General features: G+C 34.2%; 2 protein-coding genes across 2 annotated transcripts; both read left to right on the top strand.

The window, feature by feature from the left end:
• Nucleotides 1–2807: 2807 nt before the first annotated feature.
• LOC143603886 (uncharacterized) lies at nucleotides 2808–4138 on the top strand. Its single transcript, XM_077080550.1, has 4 exons — nucleotides 2808–2896; nucleotides 3090–3802; nucleotides 3871–3940; nucleotides 4054–4138. The coding sequence occupies exons 1-4, from the start codon at nucleotides 2808–2810 to the stop codon at nucleotides 4136–4138; spliced, it is 957 nt and encodes a 318-aa protein (XP_076936665.1).
• Nucleotides 4139–6861: 2723 nt separating this feature from the next.
• On the top strand, nucleotides 6862–9030 carry LOC143603887 (NAC domain-containing protein 87-like). Its single transcript, XM_077080551.1, has 3 exons — nucleotides 6862–7221; nucleotides 7795–8090; nucleotides 8199–9030. Exons 1-3 carry the CDS (start codon nucleotides 7038–7040, stop codon nucleotides 8826–8828), a joined length of 1110 nt encoding a protein of 369 aa, XP_076936666.1. The 5' UTR covers nucleotides 6862–7037; the 3' UTR covers nucleotides 8829–9030.
• Nucleotides 9031–9281: the final 251 nt, after the last annotated feature.

Raw genomic sequence — 9281 nt, 5'->3', positions numbered from 1 at the left:
GGTAGAGTGCGTGTGTATTGAGTGTGTATGTGTGTGTAACGGTGTGTTGACGCGTTCTATAGTAGCAGTTGTAACTTGGAAGCCATAAACCATTACTTTAAAGTTTAAAGCCTTCTTCCTCAACTTTATATTAGTTTTGACTTTATTTGCAATTCTATGACATCCACCATTCCCACCCTTTTATTTTTAAAAACTTACACTTTTCTTCTTAGGTGCTGTCTGTTTTTCCTCAGAAGGACTTCTCCACCTCTTTTGTCTGCACTGAGAAGAGGGCGCGCAGACGTTGGGCTCTTCAGTGTGTTTGTTTTTTCGAAGACGTTTCATTAAAAAACGTCTGCGCGCCCTCTTCTCCCAGAAGTGTTGGTATTATCACTTCTTTAACCTCTTCTACACATTTTAGCTTATAACCGATCATCATCCTCCTCCTAACCCTATTCAACTCCTTCATCCTCACCAAGCCGCCGGTCGCTCCACACCTCCTCCGCTCCAAGCCGGCTAACTCCACTCCTCCTTCTCTCCACTGCCGTCGCCGCTCCATTCACCACGATGCCGCCGCTGCTCCGGCATCTTCTTGAAGGTATGCTTTCTTTCTATTCTTTTCATTTTAGGGTTTCTTTCTATTCTTTTCATTAGGTGAAACTGAAAATGATTTGTTAAGTGATTGTATTGTAGTTAGGTTCTAATTTGTGCTAAATCTTGTTAATCGCATGCTACAGTGTGTTTGTGTTTGTGTATGTATATGTATGTCTGCTTCCGTCGATAACTTGACCCGTCGTGTCGGTACACGGCCGCTGCTACTACTGCTGCTAAAGGTAGTCATTGAGGGATTATTTAGCCTAGTTCTAAACTCAATACCCAAATGCAGCATATTAGAACGAGCAGGGGAGCATAAAATCGGAATTTGTGAGCGTAAACTTGAGAACATAATACAACTTTATGTGTTATTTTTATTTTTTGACTCGGTATCTGTAAACTGGTCAAAAAATTTTATAAGTAATAAATGTGTTATTTATGATTACAAATTTACAACATATGGATTGCCTTAACAGTAATCTGTTTTTTTTAAATAAAACAAAACCCGTTGACCCGTTTACAATAAAACACAACCCAAATTGATCCGGTTATCAATAAATGGGTCAAAATTTTTGCAAGTATAATATATACTAACTGTGATTACGAAAAATAATCTAACTTTTTGATTAAATCATAACCATTTTGACTCAATTATAACAAAAACCCACCCGAATTGACCCGTTATCAGTAAACGGGCCAAATCACCACCATTAATATTATAAGATAATTACCCGATATAGCAGGAGTGAAAACACCATCACCAATTGTCATGCAAGTTCCAAGAAGAACAAAAATCAACAATCCTTTTCTAAACTTGGTGTGTTTTTCAAAGAAAGATTTCAATGCAAAACTTTGCCATGTTTCTGCAGTCTTTTTGACACCTTATGCAGATAGTTTCTCATCAGTTTCTTGTTGATTTGGAAGCATGCTAAGTTTTGCGTGGCGGCATAATAAGGAGTACAATGCAAATGTGCCACCTTTAAAACACATTAAATGCCAAAGTTTATAAACGGTTTACCATATTTACAAAATCTGTTTTCACTCCTGCATGACAATTGGTGATGGTGTTGATTTTTGTTCTTCTTGGAACTTGCATACTGCCTGATATGCATATTTGTTCGTTTATTAAGGAAATGAACTTGTTCGTGAACGGTTCAATATCGACGGTTTGGTTTTGCTCAAACTAACCATTTTGATATATTTTAGTTGCATAATACTGATATATTTTTGTTTTATAGTTACTAGTTAGTGATTTTGCTCAAACTAACCATTTTGACCAATAAGTTTGACAAAATAATTGTTGTTTCTTGTTAGTTGATCATAAAAATGGTAGAGAAACAACATTGGTCGAATGAGCAAATAAAATGTTTATTAGAAACATGCATTGAAGAGAAAAACGCTGTGGGTAAAAAAGGGTTGAGTTTGCACAAAGAATCGTGGGCTAAGGTAATACAGGTTCTTAAGGAAAAGTTTGGATTGGATTTGAGTCAAAAACAAGTCAAAAACGCCTATGATAATCTTAAAGCCAAATACATAGGATGGTTGTATTTGAAAAACAAAACCGGCAACATCTACAACCCTCAAACAAATACCTTTACCTTAACGAACGAGGAATGGGAAGACTTTAAGAAGGTATGTTCATATATTTTTATTTTTTAACATCTACCTCTACCTTAAAGTCCACCCCTAGTTTATTTTTTAACATCTACCATTATTTTTTTAGGGGCATTCGAAAGCGGCATCCTTAAAAACAACTCCATTAGCATTTCCTGAACTTCATGCACAACTGTTTGATGAGAACATTGCCACGGGGAATCGCAAGTGGACCTCAACCCAAACATCAGTGGTTGGATCATCCTCTTGTCATCAGCTCCAATCGGTCCAACAACTGATGATTATAGACAACACAGAAGATGATGCCTGCACTAGTCCTACTACCGGGCCTACTACCGAGCCTACTTTTGAGCCTACTTTTGAGCCTACTCCTGAGCCTACTTCTGAGCCTACTCCCAAAAGGGCTAAAACCTCAAAACCATCATCATCCGTCACTTTTGAGGATTTAGCACTTCACATGAAAAATGCTTTGTTACATTTGACTAGGGAAAAACCTGAAAAAAAAACGCCCGGTAGTTACAACAGTTGTTGAGTGTTCTGAGAAGTTAAGTTTGGTTGGGTTAGAGCCGACGGACCCTCTATATTTGGTTGCTTTTCATATTTTTGGAATGTCCACGGACATGAGAGAGGCGTGGATGGCATTGCCAAATGTTCCCGTCGTGTTAAAAGGGTGGATCGAGATGACGGCTAAAAATTTAGGACTTTTGAAGTAGTTTTTGTTTTGTTGAAAACATTATTTGTTTTTGGTGTATGTTTTTTTAGTTATGTTGAATACATTCTATGCTTTTTGGTTAAGTTTAACACATTGTATGTTATTTTATGGCTATGTGACATGGTTGTTTATGCTTTATGATAATGGTTGTTTATGCTTTATGACATGGTTGTTTATGTTTTATTAACAGGTTCATAATGAATAATGATGAGAAAATACTTCTGGTAGTTGTTATGTACTTGTATATCCGCTTTTTTTGGAAGAGGGGTTTGAAACGAAAACGAGACAATGATTCGTCAATGACGGGACATAAATACACGTTAGAGTTATTGCAAGGAAATCCCAAACAATGCATTGAATTGTTACGCATGTCCCGTGAATCATTTGTTCGACTATGTGCACATTTTAGAACAAATTATTCGTTAAAGGATAGTAAACATGTTTCGGTTGAGGAAAAGATGGCTATGTTTTTTATGATAATCGGCCATAACCAACGTTACGTGGTTATCAAGCGTAGATTTCAACACTCAAAGCAAACAATTCATAAATTCTTTCATGAAGTGTTGGATAAAATGATGCTTTTCGCCAAAGATATGATAGTACCAACTTCTTTCAATCCGAATCCAAACATTCCGGGACATAACAAGAGGCTACGAAAGATTTTTAAAGGAGCGGTTGGTGCACTTGATGGAACCTTGATACATGCTGTTGTTCCTACTAGGCAACAAGATTTATATAGAGGAAGGGGAAAGGGTGATTGTTATCAAAACGTATTAGCAATTTGTGATTTTAACATGATTTTTACTTTTCTTGTGGCCGGATGGGAAGGGGTAGCACATGATTCTAGAATATTATCAGAGGCATTATTAGATCCACACGCGCCATTCCCATTTCCACCATCAGGTATTTTTATTGTTTGTTAATTATTTCTATGTTAGTTTAATATTGTAATTAATTGAAAATATTTACAGAGAAATACTATCTTTGTGACGCCGCGTATGCACACATACGAGGATTTATGGCTCCATATCGTAATGTGAGGTATTGGCTTGGAGATTTTCGTCGGAGACGTGCGTTAACCAATAAAGAAAAATTTAATCATGCACATGCAAAACTTCGAAACGTCATTGAGCGTGCTTTTGGTGTCTTGAAAGCAAGATTCCCTATATTGAAGAGGATGGCACCATTTCCATTGGAAACACAAAGGAACGTTACCGTTGCATGTTTCGCACTACATAATTTTATTAGGAAACAAGTTTTGGACGATGAGTTGTTTACACAATACGATCAACCCAATGTGTCGATTGGAAATAGTCGTGGGCAAATTGATGCTGATGAAGACGAGGTTGAAGCACTTGGCACTGCATCAGATCGGGAATATATGACTCAGTTAAGAGATGAAATTGCTGAGCAGTTAATGCAAAATACGGAATAAATGATTTAAAAAATGTTTGTGGTATTATGAATATTATTTCAGTGTTGTTGACTATTATTTAAATTTTGATGTTGAAGACCTTTTTTATTTATATTTCAGTTTATTTAAATTTCAGCTTATTTTAGCAGTCTGCAGATATTAAAAAACAAACAGTCTTCTTGTTGCAGACTGCAGAGTTTTGGTCCACCTCTTCTGCTACATATGTTGGCAGATGTGGTTTCGCAGTCTTCTGACATTTTACCTCTAAAAAACAAACAACACCTTACTTTTGTTTTGCCTGCTTGTTTAGGAGCGGAATCAGGTGAAGGTGAAGACTGTATATCGACCTTCTAGTTACCGAAATATGTCTATTTATTATAGATAGAAGTTGAGTGTTTTTATGTAGATATGAGTTGGACTTTTTTGTAGTACTCGGTTAAAGAAAAAACTTTATGAAGACCCTCGGACTAAACAATTCTGGTTTCGCCATCAACTCGTTTTATAGTTTTTCTTCAAATAGTTGTTGGTTACTTTGTTTGAGAAAATAAACATGACAAGAGTATGGGTGATGATGTTACAATATAAGATTCTTCTACATTTAGTTGAACGACTCTCTTAATAGCCGATAAATAATACATTAGAAATTGAAAGAGAACGAAATACGGGCTTGAAAAATACATGGTGCATATACATGAGAACATTAACAAGTTGAATACAAAACGTTAACATAAACTATAAACAATCATTTAACAATAGGAACACTTTCTTTTATTACTATTGTATATAGTAGCAAAGCAACACGACGTAGCAAGAACAACAGTTGGGGGTCGGTTTCATCTTTTATAACCTTTAAATTGTAAACAAGTATGTAAGAAAGGTTCATCTTTTGTGCTTGTCATATTTTGGTTTCTCTCTAAGGCCTCAATTAGGACTTAAAATAACATTTAAAAAAAATAATTTTTAGGCCTTCTCTCACAGTTAAATTATATACTACAAGAAGCTCTATTAACATAAAGTTATTAAGGGTATAGTTCTTTCAACCACTCAAAACTTTAAGGACCATAAAGAGAGTTTTGTAACAAATATTGTGAACAACATGATACTAAAGATATAAGAGTCCCACTTAAACCCCCACCTCTTATATAATATAACAATTAACAACCAAGAAACTTGCAAAAGCTTTTTCATTCAATTTTTAAAACATGCTTAGTGGAACCTCTTCGGCTTCTAGGTCCCAAAGCTTCGTTTTTAACAGGATTGGCTTTGCTATTAAAAAGGGGGTTGCAGCGCAGCTTGTTGCACGTTTGCCTGCCACTTTATTGTAATCGTTTTATAGTAAATTATATAAAACATCATAAACCACAAAAAAAGTAATCATCTCTGTTTTAAATACCTTTAATTAATGTAAATAATGGCAATATTAACTTGTAGGGTTTATCCGGACCGAACATGTTTAATGAATGTTTGATATAAGTTCATTTATGTCCATTTGTAACTTCTTATAACGAGAAGTAACAAACAAACATAACTGCAATTTTATATCGAACAAACAAATATAAATTATAAGTTTATAATTCGTTAATTAGTTATTAATGAATCTTACATGAAACATATTTCATTTTTTATAACTTCATATACTTTCTAAAGGGTAAACAGTAAACACTCACTAATCTATACAATAATATCTGTGTTTACAATTGTTCAAATTTATGTTCACACATTTGAAAGAAAGTAAAAAGGTATATATACATAATACATATAATCTTTATAATAGTTTAGTTATACCTAAACGAATAAATTCAAATAAACTTATAGTAAAACTAAGTGTAACATAAATCAACTTGTTAACTGGACATAATTTATGTTCGTTCCTGTAAATTCGATTACAATTTTTTCCTCAAGCGAATATACAAACAAACAAGAACTAAGTAACTAACAAACATATACAAATTTTGTTCGTTTTAATTGCTGTGTCAGTTAAACTTATTTATAGTTAATGTGTGATAAATTAGTTTTAAATTAATATATAAAGTATGTTTGGCAAAACTAGCTGGTAGCTGTAGCCAGAAGCCGCTAGCTGGTGGCTAGAATAAGTAGCTGAATTATTTAGGTGTTTGGCAGAGTAGCTGAAGCTTTTAATAAAACTAGCTTGGTGCTTGCGCGGTGCAGTGTTCTAATCCGAAAAACTATTCTGACTTGACCCATTTTGATTCAAAACCGACCAACACGAACTAAACTAAATTAGCCCTTTTTTGTATTAACTCGTTCCGACCCTAATTTGTTGTTATTATGCATATACAATCTGTTTATGGTCCAAGTCAATATAATGACTGGTTGATGAGTAAGCTTCTACAAGATAACTATTAACCGTATATTTAAAACATTTAATATTTTTACTTTTTTTTTATAAAAAAGTCTTACCTCACACATACGTACATATATACGTAAAAGAATTATGAATATACTTTTGAACAAGCACTTTCTTCTAATAAAAGTCCAAAAGTTTGACAAAAGGCAAATACAAAGAGCAAGAAGTTGCTTGCATTCCACGCAACATATTATATATATATAAACCTTATCACTTGCCTTCAATTTTTTTTTTCTAAACAGCTGTATTAATCTCCGTTTGTAAACAAAGAAACAATATTCATCTTCATAATCAACCCATTAACCGAGTTGTATATTTGTGTTTAATTAAGTTAAAACACGAGTGTTTTCGTTGTTATGGAAGGTGTAGTGAATGAAGGAGACGAAGCGTTGGTCGGGTTACCTCCAGGGTTCCGGTTTCATCCGACGGATGAGGAGATTGTAACTCATTATCTTACGCCTAGAGTTCTTAATCGTAAATTTACTGCGAGTGCGATTGGAGATGTGGATCTGAACAAGTGTGAGCCCTGGGATTTACATAGTAAGTTCTTTAAATTTAAGTACATGCATATTTTTTTATATATTTTATTGCATTGTCTTTTATCGATGATCTTGTTATGAATCTTCTATGATCTTCAGTTAGATTCAGTTACAGTGTCCAAGGGACATGGTTTGGTGGTATAAGATGTCTTACCTTTATATAAAGGTCGAAGGTTTAAATCATACATCTGGTGTTTTGATGGTTTATATAGATCATGTCCCTTGAAGACCGTAACTGAATCTAACATACGATCATATGATGATTCATATGTTCATCTTTTATAATAAAAGTAAATCAAAATTGACTAGAATCGTAACTAAATCTTCTTTTTTCTTTTTTTTTTGAACGAGAAATAACATACTCTAAATAGTATTAGTGTGAGAGTATGTTATTTGTCGTTAGAAAAAGAGATTCAGTTACGAATCTAGCAAAATTTGATTTACTTATTATTATAAAAGAGAAGTACATGAAATTGTGCAATCACCTCTCAAAAGTCTTATAATGATTCTAATTAAAGATTTACCATAATTAACCAATTATGTCAAATTTTAATAACTATAAATTATGTTGTAGAGAAAGCAAAGATGGGTGAAAAAGAATGGTACTTCTTTTGTCAAAGAGATAGAAAATATCCAACTGGAATGAGAACCAACAGAGCCACGGATTCCGGTTACTGGAAGGCGACCGGGAAGGATAAGGAGATACTAAAAAAAGGAAAATCCGGCGGTGCTGGAAAGTTGGTGGGGATGAAGAAGACATTGGTTTTTTATAGAGGAAGAGCTCCTAAAGGAGAGAAAACAAATTGGGTCATGCATGAATTTAGACTTGAAGGAGAGTTTTCATATTACAACATGCCTAGAGCCTCCAAGGTACAACTTCTAAGTTAATTTCATTTATTTTAAATTATATTTTAGTTAAAAGTGTTACAATTTGATTCAAATATTTGCTTATAATGTTTATCATCTATATATTTTTAGGATGAATGGGTAGTATGTCGGATTGTTGAGAAGAATACCGAAGCTACTAAAAACCCTAATCCAAATACAGGACATGGAATGACAAGGATGAACTCTTTTGTGGACGGGTTATTAGATGGTTCATCATGGTTCCCACCATTGATGGACTCGCCTGCTCCTCGTTTTGACCAGGATAGACCAGGGTCGAGTTTTACTCACTCAGATAAAAATGACGTTATCATTAACAACAATGAGAACTACCCGTCTTATTTGCCTTATGACCAATCTCTAATAATTCAAAACGAGCAAGATTACAAAAACGTAATTGTTTCCCCTTACGATTACAACTTCGACACAAACTCGTTTCAAATGAGTCAATTCACCAATGACCACCAAGATGACCTTACTTTTAGTACAAATTTTCCATATCTATCATCTGGGACAACTCGTTACACGGATTGGGCTAGTGTGCTAGAAGGGGATGATGAGAAAGTGTTTGGACAATGTAAGGTGGAGCCATATGTCACGAATAACACCCACCAATCGAGCAAGATTAGCATGTCGTCACAAGAGACGGGTATTAGTACTGAAATTACTACAGAAATATCTTCTGCGTCCGTCCATGATATATACGGATATAAGACGCGATGATCTTCTTGATGATTGAACTACACTTACCATATTAGCATCTTTGTTGGAATATTAATCAACAAAGATCGTCGGTGGCTTGATTTAATTGATCATCTAACCTTCGTTATTGATCAAAATTATTGGTTGTTAGGATCTTTTAATGTAGTTTTTCTCTTGAAGTAGATAGTGAATGTGGCTTATCTTCTATTGATGCGTGGTTAGGATAGAACTTAATTTAATTATGTAACCAAAGTTCATGTAAATTTAATGAAATTGTGTACATATAACTTAATTAAATCTTAACTTAAGCGTGATAGTACATAATCACTATATTAAAAAACGTACGCCATTTCTATTGATTTCGATATTTATTATGTGGTACACATGATCATATCACACGATAACTTGAAATTTGACTCACATCCTTTAACATGTAGTTGAGATTCGAGAAGTCATCAAGAGTTAAGTAACATC

This window comes from Bidens hawaiensis, unplaced genomic scaffold (assembly GCF_021521415.1).
Source record: "Bidens hawaiensis isolate Kalapana, Puna unplaced genomic scaffold, B.hawaiensis_p1.1 tig00063316_1, whole genome shotgun sequence".
NCBI classification, from domain to species: domain Eukaryota; kingdom Viridiplantae; phylum Streptophyta; class Magnoliopsida; order Asterales; family Asteraceae; genus Bidens; species Bidens hawaiensis.
Note: the sequence above shows the minus strand (reverse complement) of the source record. Positions and strands in the feature narration are given on the sequence as shown.